The sequence below is a fragment of the Mycteria americana genome, chromosome Z (genome assembly GCF_035582795.1).
Source record: "Mycteria americana isolate JAX WOST 10 ecotype Jacksonville Zoo and Gardens chromosome Z, USCA_MyAme_1.0, whole genome shotgun sequence".
NCBI classification, from domain to species: Eukaryota; Metazoa; Chordata; class Aves; order Ciconiiformes; family Ciconiidae; genus Mycteria; species Mycteria americana.
In genome coordinates, this window is record NC_134396.1 from 23,838,247 (window position 1) to 23,864,040 (window position 25,794).

At 37.0% G+C, this 25,794-nt stretch overlaps 1 protein-coding gene across 6 annotated transcripts in view; it reads left to right on the plus strand.

Annotated features, from left to right (window-relative positions):
- Positions 1 to 25,562, plus strand: part of JAK2 (Janus kinase 2) — a 94,726-nt gene extending 69,164 nt beyond the window's left edge. For all 6 annotated transcript variants that reach the window (XM_075488660.1, XM_075488661.1, XM_075488658.1 and 3 more), the window contains 14 exons: positions 299 to 426; positions 947 to 1,081; positions 3,240 to 3,327; positions 5,427 to 5,554; positions 6,353 to 6,491; positions 7,817 to 7,968; positions 9,043 to 9,193; positions 9,879 to 10,015; positions 11,248 to 11,437; positions 12,355 to 12,479; positions 16,970 to 17,142; positions 18,317 to 18,434; positions 20,696 to 20,809; positions 23,044 to 25,562. In XM_075488660.1, the coding sequence (XP_075344775.1) occupies positions 299 to 426; positions 947 to 1,081; positions 3,240 to 3,327; positions 5,427 to 5,554; positions 6,353 to 6,491; positions 7,817 to 7,968; positions 9,043 to 9,193; positions 9,879 to 10,015; positions 11,248 to 11,437; positions 12,355 to 12,479; positions 16,970 to 17,142; positions 18,317 to 18,434; positions 20,696 to 20,809; positions 23,044 to 23,151 (1,886 nt within the window). In that variant the 3' untranslated portion in view covers positions 23,152 to 25,562. The remainder of the gene's footprint in view (positions 1 to 298; positions 427 to 946; positions 1,082 to 3,239; positions 3,328 to 5,426; positions 5,555 to 6,352; positions 6,492 to 7,816; positions 7,969 to 9,042; positions 9,194 to 9,878; positions 10,016 to 11,247; positions 11,438 to 12,354; positions 12,480 to 16,969; positions 17,143 to 18,316; positions 18,435 to 20,695; positions 20,810 to 23,043) is intronic.
- Positions 25,563 to 25,794: the final 232 nt, after the last annotated feature.

The following is a 25,794-nucleotide window of genomic DNA, read 5'->3' on the forward strand; positions in this document are numbered from 1 at the left end:
GCAGAAGTTAAAATGTGAAAGGAGGCAGGAATATTTTCAGAATGTTTTCAAAAGTAGGAGTACTTAAGAAACTTAAGATAGCTGAGTGAACCTAAGTGTTTTTGCTGATTAGAAAAAATCAGACTTTGAATCTGTTTAATGAAATACTGTGTGGCTTTTTGAATAAACTGATCTCAATGTGATATTCTTTTTGTTGGATTAAGAGTTTCTCATTAATAATCCTTCCAAAATAATATTGCTTTAGTTTTATATTTTACCAATTTACTTTTTCTTTTCCCCACCCTCTTTCTTCTCCCAGATAAATCAAATCTCCTAGTCTTCAGAAGCAATAGTGTTTCTGATGTACCTTCATCACCTACGCTGCAGAGACACAATAATGTCAACCAGATGGTCTTTCACAAAATCAGGAATGAGGACCTGATATTCGTAAGTCCATTAGTTGCTTCTTCCACTGCAGATGGTTCATTTAATACACACTAAGTTTTAAAAACCTCAATATATGTTTAAAAGAGCCTTATCTGAGCCAGGAGATTTTGCTGTAATCTTTCCTTAGTCAAGAGTTATGAGAGAATTTTTTTTTTTTTTTTAAATTTTCCATTAATACAAATAATTGCATTTTTTAAATAAGAATTGTCCTTTTGACTGCAATTGCAGTTGATTTCTTTACTTCTAGGGATGTCTAGATACATCTTAATAACAGCAATTCCTTCCTGTGTGGTTCTTGCAGCAAATTATTTTCTGAGATCCTTGAGGAGTCAATAAAAAATAAGCAAAGATTTAAGCTGTTTCTGATATAGTTGCTTCCTTGTCCCCTCAGTTCAACTCTAGAGGTGTGCTAGCTGTAAAGATTTGCATATACATTACTTAAGGTGGTTGTTTGAGATCTTTTGCAAAACAGGCAGAGATTTCTGGGTTTTTTCCCATCTGTGTCCTTCCTGTCTTTTAGGAGGAGAGTCTTGGACAGGGCACATTTACTAAGATTTTCAAAGGTGTAAGGAAAGAAGTGGGAGACTATGGCCAGCTCCATCAAACTGAAGTTCTTTTAAAGGTGCTGGATAAAGTGCATAGAAACTACTCTGAGGTTGGTGTGATTGTTGACTGCTATATAACTTTTGTTCATGCTATGCTGAGGATTACTTTTCTTACAATAAACAAGTATTTGTTATATGGTAGAGGGTTGTATGTTGAACCAAGCTCATTCTTGGCCTTGTGACACTGGGCAGATGGATTTGAGACTGACTTTGGGAAGTACACCTATGTACTTTATTTCCTCTCTCCCTACCATCCATCAGAGAATTCAGAGCTACCCACTGAGAGCCAGAGAATAGTCTCTTTGTACGATACAAGTACCACAGGAGAGGTGGTATGGCCACAGAATTACGTTTACCAGTAAATTCATTATGTACGGATGAGGGACCAACATTTATGGAAAATTACTTTCTCTTGGTAGACTATCTTCAATGTTTTGGAGTCATACTGATTATCCAGTAAAATCAACATTTCACATCAAGTCATAAAAAATCAGAAGTATTTACGCATGAGAAACATTTGCCATATGTAGAATCATCCATATTCACTTAGACTTTTCACTGTTTGAGTGAAGCTGTGAGCAAACCTGAAGTGCCTTTGTGCAAAAACTAATACACTGGTAATGTAATTGAGCCAAGATTGTGTATGTGAGAATTTAATTTTAAAGACTTTAACAAGATGTGGTAGTATTTAATATATATTAATGTAACTTTATATGGCTGTTTATTTTGATTATATAATTGTATCGAATTCCTAATTAATCTAGCTGTTTTTACAGCAAGCCAAGAGAACCAGTCCGTTGTTTACTGAACTTTTCAATTACTTAAGACAAATCTATATGAAAATGTAAGCAAAAAAGGAAAAGACATTTTGGATAGCTAATATTCATAAACAATGTAGGCATACAGTTTGGACAGTTGAAAACAGTAAAGAAACTATAACCCATATTTTAATTTTGATAAGTGGATAATATACTTGCATTCTAAAGTTAAGTGAAAATCAGTTGTTAAAAGGACTAAGAGTACAGAGATACAAATATAGTCACCTGAAGGAAAATGTGCAGATTTTCACAGAATCACAGAATCGTATAGGTTGGAAAAGACCTTTAAGATCATCAAGTCCAACCGTAAACCTAACACTCCCAAGACCACCACTATACCATGTCCCTAAGCACCTCATCCAAACGTCCTTTAAATACCTCCAGGGATGGCGACTCAGCCACTTCCCTGGGCAGCCTGGTCCAATGCTTGATAACTCTTTCCATGAAGAAAAATTTCCTAATATCCAGTCTAAACCTTCCCTGGTGCAACTTGAGGCCATTTCCTCTCGTCCTATCACTTGTTACCTGGGAGAAGAGACCGACCCCCACCTCTCTACAACCTCCTTTCAGGTAGTTGTAGAGAGCGATAAGGTCTCCCCTCAGCCTCCTTTTCTCCAGGCTAAACAGTCCCAGCTCCCTCAGCTGCTCCTCATAAGACTTCTGCTCCAGACCCTTCACCAGCTTCGTTGCCCTTCTCTGGACACGCTCCAGCACTTCAATGTCCCTCTTGTAGTGAGGGGCCCATTTTGACCTTGTTTTGTTGGGTCAATAATCAGTACACAAGCAAGTGTAGTTGGAGATGCCACTGAAGAGAATTTAAAAAATGTCTAAAGAAATAAAAGCATCTGAAACCTTCCTGACAAGGTTAGGTACGGTCTTGCAGTAGTGGATGAGTGATATAATGCTTCGCGACTTTTAACTTAATAATGTGCTATGAAGAAATAAATTGGAACCTGAATAGTGCATTATGAAAGAACAAATTTGAATAGTGTGTCATGAATTTGTCTGCTGTTTACTTTACTTAGTTAACTGACATGGAAGAAAAGAGTCTTTTTAAAATGTGGAGATACACCTGCCTGCAGAAAAAGAGATTGCTAACCTCTCTGGAATGTGGATTATCCATTACTTAAAAAAAAACAAAACCAAAAAAAACCCAACACAAACCTAAACCAGCCACAAACAATGTAAAATATGTTACACAGGGTCTTTGCAATGAGATGGAAGTTGAAATGTTTTCAAAAACGCACATGGTTTTAATAAATTTATTAGAAATCATGTAATGTTTGGGGGTTTTGTTTTCACTGATATTTATTCTCTCTCTCTAATGTTTTGGGGGTTTGTTTTCACTGATATTTATCCTCTCTTAATCTTTCTCTCTCCTTCCTCAAAGTCCTTCTTTGAGGCAGCAAGTATGATGAGCCAGCTTTCTTACAAACATTTGGTGTTAAATTATGGAGTCTGCGTATGTGGAGAGGAGAGTAAGTAGAAATTAATTATCTTTTTGTACTAATTTTATACAGCTGTCATTAGAGTTTGCCGTTGGTTCTGGGTAAAAGCAGGGGAAAGAAACAAAACAACACAACCTGTCACACCAGCTGGACACCCAATACGTGTTCACATTGCAGGAGTATTAGTGTTGGTGTCTGAGAACTAGTTAATATGGTGATAACAAAGAAAATGGAAAAATAGTGTAAATACAGTCAGTGTGAACAGTAACCTCTGTCAATGACTCAGTTGTGTCTGTTCTATCTGAAAATCTTACTTTTGAAATGTTTTGCTGGACTTCTGAAACGACCTTTTGAAATGCCAGAAAAATTGCACCTCTACATTGTATCAACTGTGGTTAGCTAGAAAGGGTATTGCTTGGCTACCCAAGAAAATCTTCATTTACTGTGATCAGAAACACAGAAACTGCCACTCTTTCCCACCCATGTGTGGATTTTGTGAGCACAAATATAGCTTTGGGAAGTTTGATTTAGAGATCCCATTCTGAAAAAAAGAGGTCCCATTATTTCAACAAAAACACTACAAAATATTAACAAAGGAAAAATGTTTGCATTGTCTACAGAAGTAGGATGTGTTTTCAGTTTAGCTTACCGCATTGTGACTATTCATTAATAAGTCTTTTTTCTAAGAACACCTGAAATACATTTATAACATCTTGTAATGAAATCTTGATTTTGGATGGTTGTCATATGCTTATGTGTGTGATCGTCAAATATGTGCTGCTGGTTCTCACTTTGGCAGTTTTTCCTCTTCATTCAGTCTTTGGGCAGAAATGTCATTTGCCCTAAAACAATTTTTTTACTGTGATTACAGATTTGTAACAAAAGGAAGCATTTTATAATAACTGGATAAGCATATTACGTAGGCAGCTGCCTGCATTAAGAGAGAAGGAATTTGCAAAAGGGAGGGTAGATTCTGTATGAGGAGTTGCTTCTCTTAGGAGGCTGGAGAAGGCATAGCACCATGTTTGGCCAAGAACTTGTTACACCAGTTTCTTAGCAAACGTGCGCACAAGTGTTTTTTCTACTTTATTCGTTGTACCATGCACGGAGCCTATATATACAATTTCAGGTAGATCAAGTGTATCATTAAAAAAAAAAATCATCTAAAGATGTATATAGTTACTTATTTCTCCTTTAGATCACAGTTGCCCTCTATAGACAGTTCTATTTCTGAAGGCAATAGACTTACTACAGTTTGGTAAGAGGCAGTTACAAAGAAATGGGAAGAAAGGCTGTTATTTTTTCTGTGTGTTACACACTTGATGTACAGATTTGATGAAAATTGCTTCACATAATTGTAGAAAAAAAAAAGTTTGATGTCTATAAAATTAATTTGTTATAACAATCAGCTTATTTGTTATAACCAAATACAATACCAGTAGTTTCCAGTGTCTTTAGAGTCTAAATGAGAAGCACTGCAATGTGAGCATCTTGCAGCTGAGGGCAAGAATTCAGTCATGCAATTTGAAATTGTATTGAAACTGATGAGGACTGTGCAGTACTATGAAATGGATCTTGTTTCTTGGGTTACTCACTGGATGACTACATGGAGGCATATGTTATATATACAAATTTTTTTTAGTGCACATATTAGTCTGTTTTCAAGAAGAGCATCTTTTGTCAGCAAAGCGTGGTATTTTTCCCTAAGAATATAGATTGTAAACAACTATGAAGTGAATGACTTGAATGTTATTCGACTCACTACATGATATTGCTGTACACTACTATGCTTTATCAGAAGTTATGTTATTTATTGTGCCTTTCAAGTGAGGGTGGAAGGATGCTCACTGGATTTGTTAAGGCGGAAACCTACTCTGTAAAAAACTATTAAATCTAGTAATTTTGTGTTTGAGAAGAAAGTAGATGAACTTCCACACCCTGAAGAAGTATATAAAGAACATAGAATATTTGTGGCAATACTCAGATGTCATATAGTCTTGAATTTATAGTTGGTTCACCAACAAGGTATGAAGGAAAGAGATGGGTAGTACTAGAGTAATGAATCTGTCCTGAAATTCCATTATTTATTGTTGGTTTTAATTGTTACTCTTTTTACTATTTTAAATCAGATATCCTTGTACAAGAATATGTAAAATTTGGATCCTTGGACACATATTTGAAAAAGAACAAAAATGTTATCAATATCTTGTGGAAGCTGGAAGTAGCCAAACAGTTGGCATTAGCCATGCATTTTCTGGTAAGTAGTTTATTCTTCAGTTTTGTTAATGGCAGAATTCAAGTGTTCCAGGCTAATACATGTAGAATGGCTGAGCTATTACCCTACTTCTTGAAACTCTGGAGGGTATTTGAAAATAGGCTGAGTATATACCAGATAGTTAGTGGATAGCCAAGGACAGACCTTTGTGTCTTGCACAAAGTGTAATTGAATTTCCCATTCTTTTTTTAATGCTTTATGTTTTAGCGTGAAATAAAAACACATTTCCAATAAAAAATTCCCTCCCCCAGAATCAGTCCTTCCTGGTTTTCCCACCTCAGCTCATGATGCTGAACATAAACTATTTCCTGGTAGTGTTAGTAGTTAACCACTGGGAGGGGAAAACGTTGTACTCTTCAGACTGCTAGTACATTCTTTTTGTGCATTAGGTCCCAACCTTATAGTCTCTTTAATTCAACATAAAGGCCATTATTCGAGACAGGATATGTGATTAGATGAATCTTCCCTTTTACAGAGTTTAAATGTTCTTATATTCATTTTAAATGGATCATACTGATGGATCAATACTCTTCTGAGTTAACATATATCAGATTTAAACTTGAAACTGTAGGTAGGTAGGTAATTAAAATGAATGAAAATTGGCTAGAAACTATAACTCTGAGAGGAACTGATGAAATGTCTGAGATTTGATCAACTTAATCTCTGATCATTATTTTCTTTGCTGATATTTCTCTCATACTGTAAAGTATTGGTTTTTAAATACTGCTTCAACCATACAGTTTTTTTGTCAGTATGTAAAAGATGCATTTCTGTTCCTAGGAGGATAAAGGCCTTGTTCATGGGAATGTCTGTGCAAAAAACATCTTGCTTATCAGAGAGGAAGACAGGAAGTCTGGAAACCTTCCATTTATAAAACTAAGTGATCCTGGCATCAGTATCACAGTTTTGCCAAGAGACAGTAAGTCTTTGTGTCAGCTTTCTTGTTTAATGCTTCTGACTTAAAAAAATAAGTTTGTGGGGGTTTTTTTCTGACCACCATCTAAGGTACTTCTGTTATAGTAAGTTCCTTCATCCCTCTGTCACTTTAAAATAATCTCTGCAGTCCTAGTCAGCAGTTTGGAGTGTATCTTCTTTATCAGCAAATGGCTACAGGAAATAAAGCCACAATTCTCCGTTGTGTGAGATTTTTTTTTTTCCTGCTGTTCTCATTTTCAACTTTTTTTTTTCACTGGTAGTACTATTAATATGCTATAGTGTACCATGAGTAGGTCTGTTGCATCTGCAGGTAGCTGGTGGACTTAGTATCCTATTATTGATCAAGATTAAGTCGTTGTATTTTATAGGTTGGAGAAGCTTTCAGAACTGAAAGTAAATGCACTTTTGAAAATGCTGCCTGGCAGTTGAAAACCATCTTCAGTGCATTTCTTTGTGAATACCTGAAGCCACTTGATGATGCTAAGAATACTGGATTATCATCTGCCATTGAGGCTGTTCTAATGCTTAATAAACAGCAAAATTAATGAAATGAAAAGAAATAAAAAGTGTTGCAAGATTGTTATGCTAATGAAACTGAAGTAACCTTACAATTCTTTATCTAGTCTTTTTAATCATTTTGGAAAAATTAACACACTTTATATTGGTAATTTCATACATGCCAAAAGAAATAACTCATCTAAGAGACTATAAGCAATGCAGTGTCATTATTTTCCAATAAACTGTTTAAACTCTCCCTTTTTAAATGAGAAGCCTACAGTAATCTTACAAGATGTCATTTTAAGGAGCTGTAAATCTACATCAGTACAATACTGTCTTTTAACTTCTAACTACAATCAGTATCAAAAGTTTAAAAATCAAGTAGTATGAAATTCCTCGTTATGGCGCCTTTTGCTGTGCCATAATGTGCCAACCACTAGCAAAGTCCTTTTTACTCTTTGCCATCTAGTTCCTTTGTGGTAGCTACTAAATCTTGGTAACATTGGGGGAAATATAGAAGTCAGAGCAAAAATATAATGTGAAAATGATGTTAAGGCAGTTGTATAACATTAGGCTTATTTTACAATAAAACTAATGGTCCTCCACTCTGATTAATAAATATTATTTTCGTACATATTCTGTAGGGGTTTTTTTTAGGCAGGAACAAAAATTTGGAAAGGTATTAAAAGCACATTACAGAATGAAATACCTATGTATACTAAAGTCATTTTTACTAAATCAAATATGTTACAGAATTTTCTGGTTTTATTATTCATCTTAACATGATACTTCCTTTGCATGATTGCACAGTTCTTCTTGAGAGAATACCATGGGTTCCACCTGAATGTATTGAGAATCCCAAACAATTAAGCCTGGCCACAGACAAATGGAGTTTTGGTACTACTTTGTGGGAAATCTGCAGTGGAGGAGACAAACCTCTGAGTGCACTGGATTCTTCAAGAGTAAGTATTACTGGGTCTGAAGTCATAAACAGTTCTTTGGACACTTTTAATTTAAAACATCTGCTGTTGTAACTATATTACCATGTAAAGTGTTGTGGTCCATGACCACTACAGGAAAAGGACACTTTTATTGGTAGATAATGATCAGAAGTGATGATTTGATGTTTGGTTTTATGTTGTTTGTTTTTATTTTATGGGGACAAAGTACAGCATTGCCGGTATTATCTTGTTCATGTTTCTGTTGCTTTGTTGCAATAGTGTATCACTTTGAACAAAAAGTATTCCTAACAATGTACATGAATTTTAATTGGCATTATTCTAGTAACTGAACATCTTCAATACTGTAAGACTTTGCGTGTTGCAGACAATTCTACTATTTTACCTAAACCAGAAATGTTACCTTTGTCTCAACTAGGGGCAGGACGTGAAGGGGAAACATATTCCATAAAAATATTATTTCTTACATATTTGCTTCCTTAGTTGGAAGCAAAAAGATTATTTCCTTTACTACGCTACAAAAAGATTTGTAGTATTATTTTTATAAATGGACTGTTGCCTTCTCACAAAGCCTGATCTGATTTTTCAGGTGTTGTAATAATCTCTTACAATAAGATCCAAGGTCTACCTAGACCTAGCTTATAGATATATAGGTATTTCAGAAGTTGCCCTCCTCTCCTGTACTAATTCACATTCTTTCATAGTACTCATGCAGCTTTTTACAACTGGAGGAGCTCAGCTAGCTCACAGGTGGATAGAATTTTCTGCTGGACCCATCCAGTTGAGGTTTTATGACATTACCAATAAAGGACACACCATGTTTCTCATTATCTTTCTCTGTTTTCTTATCTTCCACTAGTAACTGACTGGGAGTTTCTGAACTGATTACTCTAAAATATGCCAGTCTTGCTACATTGTCAGCCTTGGCTTTTGACATAAATTGTTCAGATGTACATTCGGTGAGATAATAGGTCTAGGTTGAGAGCTGTATTTTTTGGCTGTTCTGGTGAGAATGTTAAGGCTTCTGCAACTCTTCATGATTTTATATTAAAATGGCTTTTATCTATTTAATTCCAGAAACTACAGTTTTATGAAGACAGGCACCAGCTTCCTGCCCCCAACTGGACAGAACTAGCAAACCTTATAAACAACTGTATGGATTATGAGCCAGATTTCAGGCCTTCATTTAGAGCAATTATACGTGACTTGAATAGTTTGTTCACTCCAGGTGAGTCTGTGATACAACAAGAATGCACTAGACAAAAAGAACTCTGATTCCTATTGGTTCATTTTCATATGGTGCCTTCCTTTTTGGTATGTTGACCCACTCTCCAAAGCAGCCCTGGAAATCTAAGTTCATAAGGACACTGTTACTGCTTTTTAGTTTGTTCTAAAAGAGAACATTAAAAGTTAGCGTTATTGTTCAAAGCAGTTTTCTGGTCTGATTAATGTCTATCCCAAACATTCTAGTCTCTTAACCAAGTATGTTATGTTTGTGACTATCTTTTTTCTCTCAATAAAATAAATAGGTATCTTTCTTTTTTCGAAGTGGAAGATGCGTGTTATCACAAGCCTTTGTGAAGTTTACATTTCTCCCCTCTGCAGCAGTGGAGTCATTCCCAATAGTTGCTAAATTTGAAGTACGATAGGCCTGCAAAAAAGAAAATTGGGAAATTAAAGCAAGACTTGCTATGAGTCAAAACAGATTATCTGGCTTTTTTGTAATACATCTTTGTCTTTGACTGCAAACCACTATATAGAAATTAAGGTGGTTGTTAATATTCTAATGAGCTTGGGGTATGCCAAGCAAAGGTAGAACATGCCATGATTGTAATAAGTTTCTTCGTTCTCCTGTTCACTTCTCTGTGCCTCCTGTTCCCTTTCTCTCTTCCTTTCTTCCTCCTATCCCTCAGATTACGAGCTATTGACGGAAAGTGATATGTTGCCAAATATGAGAATTGGAGCACTTGGATTTTCTGGCGCTTTTGAAGATCGGGACCCAACACAATTTGAAGAAAGACATCTTAAGTTTTTACAGCAACTTGGCAAGGTAAGATGTTTCAAAATTCTCTAATTGCCTAGGAAAGAACTATCTTCTTCCATTATCTTCCGATGACCCCATATACATTATTTACATTGAAACTTCTGTTACAGAAATTAATAATTTCAGTCATATCTGACCACAACATGCAGTTCCTTTTAGATCTTTTTTAGTTTCACCGTATCATTAGATAGAAGAAAGATAGCTGACCTCTACAATGAATCCAGTCCCACCAAAAAGCTAGAATCTCTTTCAGTAATGCAGAGCTGCATCTGACTTTTTTTTTTTTTTTTTTTTTTTTTTTAAAAATACTTGGTATTCATTTAAGAATGTTCCAGGGCAGTCTTGCACAGAACTAGTGGGGTTGGGGTTTTTTGTGCACGCATATTCTGAGAAGTCTGAATATACAGTCCCTAAATTCAATAACATCTTTGAGATATATGTAACCCTTGAACTTTTTAGGCTTTAGAAATCAGTATTTGGTTACTAGTTTTACAAGTCATTCCAGCCTGGCTGTGTGAAAGCATGCCTAGACAGTTGACCAAGTGCAGCTGGCAGATCTTCACCAAGTACCATTTTTACAGAATGGTTCCTTGCTGTTTTATGGGTTTTATTGACATGGTAGCTATATATTCCTTTGACTCCAAGTACCTAGTGAAAGCAAGCCTGAAAGCAAAGTAGCAGAACTACTTCTATTTGTAGATGGATGGTTATTGACTGTAAATGGTAGCATAGCATAGGGAGAGGAAAAGAGTGGTAGGTGATGACATACCTGACATACATAAAGGAAGATGGAGAAAATATAAACAGAGAAAGGGGGAACATTGAAACAAATGGGGGAAGAACAACCAAGAAACAGAGGAGAATTAAGAGCCAAGAGGAACCTAAATGAAGGGGGGTTTGCAAGTGCAGGAAAAGTAGCATGCCAGCTGACAAATTTCCACTTGGAAGTGCAAGTGGAAATTTGTGATGAAGGGGCAGAAAATGAATGGACATCACCCCCTCTCCTTGTCTTTGTTTCCTCCCGTGCTGTTTATTTCCTTTCACAGAACATGTTTCTTATTCTTACAGAACTGTTTTTTTTTTTTTCTCAGGGAGGTTTTGTGGCATTTCACTTAAATAATTAATTGTGGTCACCTTAGCGCTAATACAGTGAACACTGAGGCAGTATGAACAAGCACTAAGAAAGAGACAATAATGTGGACTTGTTTTTAATTCAAGTATTTCCATTTGTGATCTAGGGAAATTTTGGCAGTGTTGAGATGTGCCGGTATGACCCACTGCAGGATAATACTGGGGAGGTGGTGGCTGTGAAAAAGCTGCAACATAGCACAGAAGAGCACCTTAGGGACTTTGAAAGAGAAATTGAAATACTTAAATCTCTGCAGCATGATAACATCGTTAAATACAAAGGAGTATGCTACAGTGCAGGTATGTGCTATATTGAATACCCCTTCCAGTGTACACCTAAGTATGCATACTGAGAAATTCAGAGAGGTAAGTGTTTATGAAAGTCACTGATGTGTCCTAACTTTACCAGGACTTAGAGAGTACAAATCAAAGGAAGTGGTGTCTGTCATGTACTACTACTCAGTACAAGGTGGACATTTTATTCCGTCAGCTCATTGCATACTTTGGTGGATTTAGAGAAAGTACCATTTTGACTAGTTACCCACTTTCTTTATCTTCAAGCATAAAAGTCTTCCTAGAAAAAAATTTAGGGTTAAGTGGGAAAATGCAACCATTTTGTAACTGTTGCTGGTTTTTTGCTCAATGTAATGTCCCAGAATGGATGTTACTAATTCTTGTACAGCCTGTGCAGTAAAAGACTAGACAGGAAAAAGTTTCAGAAACACATGTGTTTGAGTGAATTGTTGATGCTGTTGAAGTTGATGAATGAAAGCACGGGTTCTGCCCAGGATCTTGCTGTAAAAAGAAAAATCTTGTGTTCAAAATCAGACTAAGTTTTTAAAGATGGTAAAATTGCTGACCATTTGATGTCAGTTGCCATACTGAGTTTCATCTCAACAACGAGCAGGAATTACATAAACACAGATATACACATGGCACTTTTGCTCTGCTTTAGCAATAGTAGCTGTTAGTGATGCTCTGTATATCAAGCACTTCCATGTTATTGTTATGTTTAAATAAATGGCATTTCCTGAACAAATGCAGTTAACTAATATATGAAAAATTGCATAGTGATGTACATATAATAAATTAGTTTTTTGGTATTAAGACTATTTTCTATTACTTTTATTCATTGACATCTGTAAATATTTATATTTCAAAACTTGTCACTGGAAAATGGCAGAAAAATTAAGTGTATTTTTTTGTTGTTGTGAAAGGTCGTAGGAATCTAAGATTGATTATGGAATATTTACCATATGGAAGTTTACGAGATTATCTGCAGAAACACAAGGAAAGGCTGGACCACAAGAAGCTTTTGCTGTATGCATCTCAGATATGCAAGGTAGGAAACTTCAGATGATTGATATTTTTCAACAAATTTTTGTCTCTTTGGTGTCATCTCATTTGTCTTAGAACAACCATCATTGATTGTTTTGGTGTATCTTTCATAATACTCTTGGGCTGCTAGCACGACATAACCCTAAGAAAAGTATCAATACGTATTCATGTGCTCAAGAACTGGACAAACTTCTGAGTATCTTAATACAGGATGCTGAGAGTGGCCTATCTGCTGACTGAGGCAGAATATACTCCATTTATTTTTGTTTGGTTTATAGTTTGCTTAGCTTGTATTTCATTCTGAAGAATTAAAACCTCTTTTCTGCCTAATGAGAGCTGAAATAAAGTTTTGCAGCAGTTAATATACTCACTCAGGCAAACTGTTTGTGACATACTATAACTGATTTTTCAAAACTTGGACATTCAGCTATAAAACCACTATACCAGCATGTATATGTTTAAGAATTTTACTTTATACTGTAAATAATATTAGCTTATTTAGCAGCAAGAGCAAAGATACATGATTTCTGTATGAAGAACTAGAGGCCATAGAAGTGCCCAAAGCTGTAATAAATTACTTGGTAGTCTCAACGGTTGGTACTGAACATCCTTCATAAAATTCTGAAAAGGGGGGCAAACATCTGATCTTTATTGTGATACATCATTTCCTCAGAAAGAGGGCTTATGCCTACACTGGTTTTAGTCTGTTGTTATGCTTTAGATACAAGAAACTACAGACACTTTAGGTTTCATTGCATGTTCGGTAGTTTGGGGAAAGAAAAAAAAAAAGGGGGGGGGAGGCAGGGGGAAGAGAGAAAAGGAAAAAAAAAAAAAAGACACCCCACACACACCCCCTCAAGGCATGTACCAGAAATATTTTTAAATTCCTTTCCCCAATACCCACATCAAAGACATGGAAACAGTAGGTCACCTAAAATTAATGGGTATTCTTCAGGGTATGTAGCCCACAGATATTCTTGTGTCTGGTAGTTGCGCCCTGCCATGTTCAGAGCAGAAGGCTTTCCTTCTGCAATATCCACAGAAAAGGCCTGACAAGAATCAGGCAGGAGAGTCTCAGCCAGAGCCGAGATCTTCTCCAAGCATTCTCCTGCTTTCACCTGGTGAACAGAGCTTGATAGTTCCCTGCTTGAAACTGGACTGACTCAGTAAACCGTTTAGCTAGTGAATTTGGGGCATGTACAGAAGGATGCTGCATGCAGCTTTGGCAGCTAATCTCACCTACTCTTGTGCTTCACTGAAGCAAGGCTAGGCGGGTAGTCTCCAGCAAAAACTCCTTGATGGGCAAGCAACGTGCAATGAGGTTGGAAAACAGAAAATGTTGACAAGTCTGTGGCAAGTGTCAGTCTTTTCACAGGGAGGAAGTATTGAACACGTGACCCACTCAAAGAGGGTTAAAAAGCCCTCTGATCTGCGTCTCCAAAACAAGAAGTCATTCTCCAGTAACAGGCCTAAGAAATTCTCTCAGTATTATTTCTGCAACAAAATAACTGTTATTATCAGTGCTGGTAAGTTACTGAAAACAATCTTCCTTCAAGCAAAGAGCTGGAAGAGTCGTAACACTCAGCACCACCTAGCAGGACAGTGACAGTGAATCTTCCCTAGAATAAAGGTGCAACAGGGATTTTTGAACACACAAAGGCTGCAACCACCTACCTGTTTTATTCTGTGGCCATCTCAGCCTATGACCTGAAGGGTTGTATGGTGCCTGCCCTGTTCACTCTCATAAGAAGCTGTGAAGCTTGCATACGTAAGTCTCCAGGCCTTATCCAAAGTTTTATCCAAAGCCTGAAGGAACAACAGTGGCAAGGTATTTCAAGACCCCGGTGTCTGAAACAGAGGTATCTGATAGGAGGACGGGGAGGGGGATTTTGGCCTTTGCAGGCAGTGCAAGTATGTTGGGAAAGTTTGGAAAAGGAACTGTATGCAGAAAGTACAAAGAAAAAGGTTCTTAATGTGTATGTGTACATATGCATACATAAAAGAACCATCGCAATATTGCAGGTCTTCAGAATGGTGATGAAAAATCAAAATAGCAGATGAAATGACTGCTTCCTAAGTACCAAGCACCAGCCAAGAGGAAGGGAGCTAGAATACGCCTTCTGCAGATACTTAAGTGGGAAAACATCCTGCTTTCACATGACAAAGCATAGGTACAGACAGTATGAGAATGTGGGAAGTCCGCATATAGGACTTGCTCTTAAAGAAGTATCCTTTCTTCACTTCTAAGGGAAGCAAAGTCTAAGAATTACAGTGTATGTGTCTTGCTTCACACTGTTGTTGCTGTACGACCTGCAAAGCAGAGGGTATGATTGTTCGCTTTAAGATTTCACTCTAATCTGCAGCATTCTGTTACTTCAGAACAACTTGATTAAAAACATAGTGAGTACCTAATATCACAAAAATGAAATCTGAATGCTTTTCCTGCTCCTTTTAGCTGATAACATTTCCCCCTTTCTTTTAGCTGTTTTTGCTTCTCTTGCAATGTTTGCTCTTTCAGCATCTCGCATCTGTTCTTTCTGCTGTGCATTTCTGTCACTCTGTTATTTTGGGTTTTTTAATACAAAAATCTTTCTCCCTCTGCCTTGCTGCTCTTCTCTCAAATGTATGAAAGAAATGAAAGCATGCCTGTACCTGAGGGTTAAGATGAGCGTGTTTGCTTGCTTGCTGTGCTTTAGTTCCTTGCTACTGGTATACTGAGAAAGGGTTCCTGACTTAAAGGTGATATTTTTTTGTGCATATCTCATACTGTGAAAAGCAGCATTTTCAGAGATCGCATTTGCTAGTGGTGATGTTTCTGTAGATGCAAATCAGAGCAGCTGTCATGTGGTGCGGCTTTTGCCATTAGTACAGCTTATCTGGTGGCAAGCAATTGGGCTCTGTATTCAACTTTAAAGAGTTGTGACAATAGAATGGCAAATAAGGAAGTTAACTTCTCCATGCATCTGACTTTTGGGATGTTCTTTTTTGCTCGTTTAGCCCTGCATGTTGTTAATGCCGGCTGATAGGAGAAGAGGCAAAGAATAAATTTACTTTTCCTTCTCTTAATGCTTAAAGTGTTTCCGGTGTCCTTGCTGGAGAGCCCAACTTCGATGATAGAAGCATTTGAAATCCCATAATTAAACTCAACTCCATTGTTAGAGTAGTGCCACAGGATGATGATTTCCACTTAGAATGGGCGTGATTTCAGTTAAGCCTGTCCTTAGAGTAGGTGTTTTCCAGGCTAACAGGAAAATGACTGTCATCAGAGAAACCCTAGGACTGGTTTCAGTGCAGTACGCCGCAGTCATAAAAAGTGACAGCACTTGCGTGGACTGGTTGCATCACACCTCCGGGGCCTGACGTCGGCCCGGCGGGGCTCGGCGTTTCCCGAGGCGGCAGTGGGTGGGCGGGGCCTGTGGAAAGGGGTGCGCGTGAGCAGCGGCGCCACCTGGCGGTGCGGGGAGGTCACAGGTCAGACTGCCACACTGAAACGGGCGAACGGCTTCTGTTCGCCTCACTGGGGCGAACTCACTGCAGAACACGGGAAGAGAGGGAAAGGAGTCTGCTGGCATTAATAGTATGACGCCGATGTTCAGCGCTTCCGAGCTCAGCCGTGCTCTTGGCAGGGCTTGCTGCTTTTCGGCTGTGGTGAAGGAGGGAGGTGCTGTCTGACGGAACTCTTGACAGCTTGCTTTGTGTTTCCTTTCACGTAGAGTCGGGTATCTCTTGACACTGTGCAGTGTCGCCTTCTGTACACCATTTGTTGCTGTGTAAGCAAGACCTTTTTCTTTTAGTAATGCCGCTACACGCACTGGCTTCTTCCACATTTCATTGTTAGCAAAAAGAATTACGCGCATTGGTAAGAGGGGATCAGCAGCAGCACAGACGACATGACTTCGGACCAGTCTTTTGTTACAGCAACCCATAGAAATATAACAACAAGCAGGACTGTGTTGCTGAATAATGGTCCGTGCAGAAGAAAAACAAGATACACAGGTGGGAATACAGTCAGAGAATAGTTGTCAAATTCAAGGAATCGTAATATAAAGTTTCATAAAGCAACCGGGAAAGCAGATGTACAAAGTGAAGAAAAAAGATTAAATGAAATGTGTAAATAGGACAGTCTTCTCATTTGCCCTGGACTGTGTAGCTTAGCCAAATTTTGTTTTCCTTCTGTCTATCACCAGCAAACTGCATTTGGCTACAGAAAGGAGCTGTAACAGCTCTCCAGCTACGTAATCGTAAAACACTTGGCTCTGACAGGTGCTTAGTCTCGGGAACTTCCCTCAGTCTAGGACTTCCTTTCAGTTGAGGGAAGTCCCTGCACTTGGAAAAAGTAACTCCTCAGAGAAGACAAATGTTCAAGCACACCGATTTTCGTAACAATCTGTGTTTGGTTTTAACTTTGAGGTTAATTCATCCCTTTAGGGAAGTGCAGCTACTTAACGGTAAAAGTAACTCTTTTCCTGTTGTGTCTGTGAACTTTACACCTAGGGCATGGAGTATCTGGGTACAAAAAGATATGTTCACCGGGATTTAGCAACAAGAAATATCTTAGTGGAGAATGAGAACAGAGTTAAAATTGGAGATTTTGGATTGACAAAAGTCTTGCCACAAGACAAAGAATACTACAAAGTAAAAGAACCTGGTGAAAGCCCTATATTTTGGTAAGTCTTCTTTGGTATATGAAATCGTGGCATGTTGTCAGTTTCCCAGCATTTTGGAAGTCACATGCATGATGTTTGACTTTACAGAACACCACATAGGACTTTTCAACATATTTTCAAAAAAAACACCCCTAAAAATTACCAAAATATTTAAAAAGAAGTGTATGCAACAAGAAAGATATTCAAAGGTAAAAGAAATCTAAAAGGGCCCGTTCCTCAGGATGCTTTCAAAGTTTTGGACCTTTCAGTTCCCTAAAGACTGGTTGTTCATGTCTTCTAGCTGAGATCTGTTGGACAGACCCTCTGTTGACCAAGTGGAGTTAAATCCCACAGACTGTAATTAGCTGGGTAAAGTGCTGGGTTGAATATTCAGTTAGATGTCTGTATTTGGGCATAGAGCTTCCAGAGAAGGTCTAAGTTACTCCAAAATACAGTAATGGTCCAACAAGCTGCACTTAGCTTGGAAAAGAAAAGAACACTCTGTGTAGCCTCTGGGAGACTGAAGGATTATGAAATGGAAATTGGTAGACTGTATTCAGAATGCAAAAAATATACTTCAGTTCTCTAATATAAAGACATAGAAATACCTTAGAAAATACACTGGCAGGTGACTGTGATAAAAACCATTTTATGACCTGATAGCAAAAAAAATGCCATTCCGTACGTGTGGTTTTAGTCTATATTTTAGTCTGCTTTAGGCAATGTAAAAACACCATATCTAAAGGATAAATAATAAAAAATGGCATCTTAGTAGATGTTATTGGGAGTTGTAAAAGTTAAGTCCAGAAATACCTGGGACTTAGTTCAAGGTTCACTGAAAGTCATGGAAAGATGCTTACGGGCTATAATTGTCTTTCTTTCCAGGCCTTATCACACAAAATCTTGTTTACTCGCACTACAGATAAGAAAAATATCTACAGCTTTGTTGGAAAAACCCAAACTTGGATACAGTTATCACTAACTCTGTTTAAGGTGGTTTGCATTTTCAATACCAATTAACTATCATTAAAAGAGTAGTTACTAGTGAAGGTAATGGAAGGAAATGAGAATGTGCTGATGCCTATGAACAAAGAACACTTATTCATGAAAAAAAATCAGCCTTATTAAAAGAAATATCTTCAAAACCAAAAAGACGCATTACAAAGAACAATATTCCTTTTACCACGTGTTGCAGGTACGCTCCAGAATCTCTGACAGAAAGCAAATTTTCTGTGGCCTCAGATGTGTGGAGTTTTGGTGTGGTCTTGTATGAACTCTTCACATACATCGACAAGAGCAAAAGCCCACCAGCTGTAAGTGCATAGTTAATGTTTTTTTGTTTATTTACATTTCCGAAAATATATAGATTGTTCCTGTACCTAAATAGGTTGATATTTACTGATCCTTTTCTGGAGATACCTTAGTGTTTATGAGGCAGCATCCAATCAGAAGCAGCAACATGCTAAAAAAGTATTAGTGTCAAGCCATAAGAAGGAAAGGAGATCTGAAAATTACCTGATAGTCTGTGCAGATCCTGTAGCTCCTAACTGTTTGAAAAAGGTTTAAAAATCTCTCATTATGGATTGTTCTTTCTCGTCCTTCGTGGAGAGTAATCCCAGATGCAACTGTTTCATTGCAACATGACATGTATTTTTAATGCTGTTCTAAATCTAAGGCTGAGCCAAACAAATACATAAACATCAAGTTGATTTGAATAAGGTAACTTAAAGTTAATGTTACCAGAACCCAAGTTAGTAAGTTACTGAAGTTCAAGAAAGAAAGGGAGTGGCTTTTTGCAGACTGGTGACAGGCACCTTTAAAGACAAATTTACAGTGCACAGAGAAAAATACTACTTGTACACTGAATAACAGTTCTCCAATTGGAAATGAGATTCATGATCTTACTTATACCTAGCAGTCCTCTGCAGGCATAACAGAGGAGAGATGAGCCTTATATATTTCCCGGAGCTGTCCTCACCGTTGGCCGGTGTCTCAGTGCTAGCAAATGTGGTTTTGAGAGCTGAACAATGACAATAGGCAAAAATACACTTGGAATGTCTCTGCATTGACTTTAGTGGGCTTCTTAGTAATTCAGTACGACTAAGATAGCAAGGAAGAACTCTCAAGGCAGGGGCAGCTCTTCCTGCGTAATAACATAAACATTGCAGTTCATAAACATAAACCTGAAGTTCTTCTTCAGAAGGATTATGAAATGGAAAGTGGGTAGAGTAAGCGATGGGCTCAGGTGGAATATACTTTGAATAAATCAAGTCTACATGTGCATTCACCTCTTCATCAGGTTGGTTATCTTGTTGGTATGTATCAAGTAAAAATAATTTTACCAATTAGCCAAAGTGGTCTGTTTAACAGAATCACAGAATCACAGAATTGTATAGTTCGGAAAAGACCTTTAAGATCATCGAGTCCAACCGTAAACCTAACACTACCAAGACCACCACTACACCTTGTCCCTAAGCACCTCATCCAAACGTCCTTTAAATACCTCCAGGGATGGCGACTCAACGACTTCCCTGGGCAGCCTGTTCCAATGCTTGATAACCCTTTCAGTGAAGAAAAATTTCCTAATATCCAGTCTAAACCTCCCCTGGCTCAACTTGAGGCCATTTCCTCTTGTCCTATCACTTGTTACCTGGGAGAAGAGACCGACCCCCACCTCTCTACAACCTCCTTTCAGGTAGTTGTAGAGAGCGATAAAGTCTCCCCTCAGCCTCCTTTTCTCCAGGCTAACTGGAGAAATTACTATGACTGTCTATGACTTAAGTCATAGACAAAGAACTGTCTATGACTTAACTTAGTCATAAGTCATATGACTTAAGTCATATGACTATGACTTAACTGTCATAGTCTTTATAATTACACATTGCTTCCCCAACGTTGGCCATTTGCATGTTCTACCAACAGTTGTTTCACATTTTCATGTCAAGGATCATTAAAGAAATGTACGTAGCATTGAAGGAAAAATAATTCTTTTATGTTGTGCTTAGAAATTATTTTCAGTTAATAGTACTTCCTCATTTACTTTTGATCTCTGGCAAACAGAGTGAGATTTTAATCTACTTTTTGGGTTATGTTGATTTTTGGATGGCAAGATTTATCTAAGCCATTTTTGTTGGCTCTAATTATGCTACTGTTTCTGGCCTGTAGTTACTGATTAATCCTGTTAATTTTTTTTTTAATACATAAGTATAATATTATCTGTTTTCTGTTTTGACTGGGATTTTTCAGAGCATCAAGATCTTGTTTTAATGTTTCAGTGTGCTCTTTAGAATTAGCTGTTGATCAGATGATGGTCAACATTTTTTAAGAAGATTTCTCACTTATTGCTTTACACTGTGTATGTATCATTCTATTTTCATACACACACCAAAAAAAAAAATCTGTAATTATTGATATATTCTCTGGACTTGTAATTTATAATTTTATCATTGTTATATACTATTCTATTTATTCTTATTATTATTTATTATTCTTATTAAGAATTTTCCCATGGTAAGAATATTGCAGCATGTTTTTTTCCTTTAAAAATTATTTGACAGTTGACCTTCTGTTTCAGGAATTCATGCGCATGATTGGGAATGATAAACAAGGGCAGATGATTGTATTTCATTTGATAGAGCTTTTGAAGAATAATGGACGACTGCCGAGACCAGATGGATGCCCTGACGAGGTGAAGTATTGTATTAATATGTTACTATAATCTGAAAGGTGCTCAGTCAGGGTGAGTACCTGGTAAATGCAAACGTTGTGTTTCGTTCTGCTTGGATTATGGAAGTATTCATACAAGTGGAATGGCTGTGTTGTTATTTTATCAGTTGCATGATGAGTATAATCACATTTCTTTTCTGATTCTTTAGATTGCATTCCCTCAGGAGCCTAGAATGTAGTCTTTCTAAATATACGAAGTAGGACTATTATGACTGACTGCTGTACTGGGGCACTCAGGCTTCTATTTCAAAAATATAAATTTCTTAAGGTAGTGAGATTAGTGTATAGAACTTGTTCCATGCAAGTCCCCTATAGAGATTCTTGTTCAAAGCTGTGGACTGTGGATTCTTTTGAAGTCTATAACATTTAACAGATAACAATATCTATGTAAGGTTTTTCACATTTAATTCCAAGATTTAAAGAACTCCTTCTCTTGATTATTTTCCTTCTCTTGCTCTTCACTCCTCAAGCAGAGGAATACCCATCTTTATCATGTATATTATTCACTGTCAAGCATTCTCAGCCAAGAGCTACCTGCAGACTGTAGGCACAGTTAAGTATATGAATCAGATTTTGTGTGTTCAGGGCCTTCAGATTTGTATTCGTGTTCTTCGTAGATACTGAAGTGTATATGTATGTAAAGCCATCCTCAGAGCACACAAATTAATTCAGTGTTCTTTTGTTTTTGCTAATACTCCAGATGTTTTAAAAAATACTTTAATAATACTACTAAGTCTTGTAGTTCTCTGTTCTTCAGAGCAGGGTGAACTCCAGCTTGAGTCAAACTGGTAGGGCTGGGTAGGTGAATCAGTAGGGAAAGAATGTAAGTAAAATAGTTATGCTTTTTAACATGTATAAGTTCCAGCTCAGATCAATTGCTGCATCCCTTTAAAATCAAGCACACTTGGCAGTAAGTCGAGAAGTAATCCATTCAGAACTGGAGACAGAGGAGAGATCAGGGTCAAGTGGTCTAACAGAGAAGAGAAAGAATGGTACAGGTGGGGCAAGGAAGCCACGGCAGAAGAAATAGTCTACAGAGAATGAAAAGAGAAATCTCTGAAGCAATCTTTCTTGCATTATACGTATGAGTAGAGCAATTGTTGAATTGCAAACATTTGGCTTTTTGTAGATAATCTGAATGTCATATATATAAGATAATACATGATCTGTTTTACTGAAACTGTATCCAAACTAATGCAAAGGTTTCAATGTCTGACATTTCTTCGGATATCAAAGCAAGATGGAAATGTTTCTCTTGTCAGAAGCTGTGCTCTTCCCATTTTGATCCTGAAAGGCTAGTCATCACAGATATTAAATCTTCCAGATGTCTGTAGCTTACAAGCTGCTTGAGACATGGGTCTGTAGCAGCTTGGTCAATGTAGGAGTTTCAGATTTGCTGAAAAGTAAGGAGCTAATGCTACTTTTTTTCCGGGGAGCTGTGCAGATTGTTCTTAACCAACATGTAAAAAATTGTTGGAAGTATGAGAAGTTGGTAATAATGATCCAGGTTAAGTTATTGAGAAGAGTACAGGTGAAGAGCTTCACAAGTTGTTTTGCAGCGAGGTATCAGGTACATATTTGGGAAAAGAGAAGGCTGTTGCCAAATGCCTGTTGTAATGGAAATCTCTTCCAAAAATCATTTAAATCTACTTCTACTAGAAGTGGATTCGGTTTGCACAGTAACTTTTCTGGCTTATTTCTCATTATATATGAAGAATAATTAAGAACTTAATATACAGATGTGGAGAAGTGTATGTTAACATTGCAGGGGAAGCTTAATTTAGAATTGCTGTCTTTGTAAATCTTATTGTTGGTCAGACTTGTAAAGCATTTGTCATTTTAAACATTTTTGAGCTTTCTAAAAAATAAGAGCAAGCAAGAAGACAAAAACTTGGCAAAATAACATAAGTCTCTCAAAAGTTTCAAAAACTAGCTGAGTGAATTTCCATACTAACTTTAAAAAAAAAAAATCTTTTATTATAAGGGCTTTTTCAGAGCTAGCTATCCTCGCTTCTTGCTGTCAGTGGGATCAAGCAGATAAACTGAATGGTATAGCAAGACTTAGACGCACTCTTGTGCCACTGTTACTTGGAAGCATAAAGTTAAGTTGGATGTTCTTTGGACCAGTTCAAAGTAACTATTAACTATTTGTAGCATCTGTTTACCTACTACCGTTTTTCTTTATTTCTTCTCCAGATTTATGCTATCATGAAAGAATGCTGGAACAATAATGTTACCCAGCGCCCCACCTTTAGGGATCTTGCTCAGCGAGTGGATCATATAAGGGACAACATGGGTGGATGAGAAAACTGTCCCTCCTTCAGAGGATGTGTTGGAACGCAGCACAAAATGTACTTGGTCTGCCGTGTATAATTGACATATGTACAAATGTGCATCTTACCTTTGCTGGAAGTAAAATCTGTGTGGTAAATATCCTATCTCAATCTGCATACTGAGGAATCCTGCTGGTTTTCTTTATCAGGATATATTTGTTACTATGAGAACATGTTGAAATTCTCAATAGGGAGAGAAATTATTTTTCTAAATAAAATAATCTAATATATGGTCAGTCTACAACACCATTGTTTGCCTTACTTGGCAATGCAAAAAAGAGGTGATTTAAAATGTGGTGAGATTAAAAGATGAAAAGATAGTGTATTTCCTTGTTGAAATGGAGATGCACAGAAAAGACTTCTAGAAGTCTTCACACTGAGTATATAGTGACTTGGCACCCTGTTTTGTGTGTTGCATAAGGGCTTGTGTTTGTTAATACAGTTTTATAATTTTTTCATTGTTGATGCAGAAAAGGCTTCTCTGTATAACAAAATAGAAGTGGTTATGTAACCCAGAAACTTTTAATGTGCCTGTCTGAATCAGTTATCAGCCAGCAATATATGCAAAGAGATATAATAGGCTGTGTGATGTACTGTAAGTATTTTGAGGGAAAGGGAGCAAATTGTTCTTAATTTGGAAAGCCAGAAAACTACTCATCCATGTGAAAATCTTAATTTAAAATGAAAAAGCCAACATGTTATCCAGTTTTTCTTACTCTTCTTTTCCTCTGTTGAGTAAGTACTAGATTCCCTTTATATAATTGAAGATACAGTGATAACAAGTAGAAATGAAGCCACTTTATACAAGGCAGTGTCTTCAGTTTGTTTCTGAATATGAAAAAGCTAAACATACTGCTTTTAAATGCTGCTCTCTCATTTTTTCCATCTTTGTAATTTTCATGCAGTCATAAGTGTATCTATAAATTGGAAATTTTTTAAAGCAGAATTAAAAATCTAGAAAATGCTCTCCTTTTCACAGTTCCTCACGTTGCTGTTGAGATGATCACCTTATACCTTCCTTCCAGTACACAGAAAAGAATGCTTGTGGCCCAGTATCCGATAGGGCCAGTTGCAATCACATCAAGTCTTTTTTGTAGTGAAGTGGCCCAAGTTACCTCCTATTTCTTTCTGTGGTAATATCCAACATAAGGCTGTTTGGAAGGAGGAATTACAAGTGCAATTGCTCCACATTCAGCAGGGGGAAGGACATGATCCCAGTTACTGAGAACTGGAAGGAGATCAGAGCTACCTGAACAGATTACTTATGCTGTATACTTAGGCTTTAGAAATAAGTCTAACAAAAATTTATGGACAAGACAACTCTTCGGTTTTGCCTCCAGGCATAAAACTTGGGGATAATCTCATATCTCAAAGCAGTAAAGTTGCAAGTTTTGTTTATTTTTAGTTCAAATAATCTTTTGTTTGTTTGTTTTTATTATTCTTAAGCATTATTGTTTGCAAAGTACAGTGCTTGTTCTTCTTGAACTTTTGCTGAGAGAAGTTCAATTAAGGGGATATACAACTTGGCAAACTGACCTGACATCTAGATTTGTATTTAAAATTAAGTGTTCATTTTTAAACTTTGTGATGGTGAGTCAGTGAAACAGAGGAGTTACTTTCACTGTGGGGCCTCCTTAAGATTTGTGGTTAACTACATCCACGTTATCAGAAGTTTAAGTACCTCAACTTTAAAAAATAAAAAAAAAATAAAAAAATTCCTTACTTAGTGTAACATAGTGCCAGTATAGCAATGTTTTGTACCACTATGATATTTCTCTCCCACAATCACTCATACAAAATTACGATTTTATAATATGGGAGATTGCTAAATAGGGAGGGCAGCATCAGCCCTCTTTCTGCCTATTGCATTTAACATTATTTCTGTTGGTTTTCTTGCCACCAAGCACTTGCATAGATAATTTTTAAAACTAATTTCACAATCAGTTTTTAAGGTGCAAAGAACTTTAAAGTGCTTTGTTTGACTTAACATCTGTTTTCACCATTTCTATACATTGCTTCGAAGATTTAAAATTTTGTGTAAAAAATGTCTTTGCATTTGTAGTCTGTTGTGTGTATGTGTTTTTTGTAACAAAAGAAGATAAAGCTTTAAAGCATTGAAACAGCATTTTAGCTGGATAACATATGCAGGAATTATGTAAAATTTGCAGTGTATGACACTCAGTAGCTAACTGGTTTCCAATATATAGTAGACTAAACATAATTTATGTAAAAATCTCAGGGAAGTTTGTGTAATGCAATGAAGAAATCTTCCAGTATGCTATTTTTTCAAGTGAATAAAACGTCTTTTTCTTGTTCTACTACAGTATGACTGATTACATAGTCTATTTGATTGCATAAATATAGTGCTGAACTCAAGGATAATCTTTAAGTGTCTTGTGGAATTTTTTTTACTTTAATACTTTATAATTTCTAGAGAAAGCCATATCTTTACAATACAGTATAATTTTGTGCTGTTGGTCAGGAACATACAGTCTTTTGTAACAAGTCTGTCTGTGCAAAGGGCTTGATCATTCGGGATGAGTCTTCTTAGCTGGGTGAATGGGACCAAGTAGCGCTTAGGACTCTCGGGGGATGTGTGATCATCTGCAGCGTC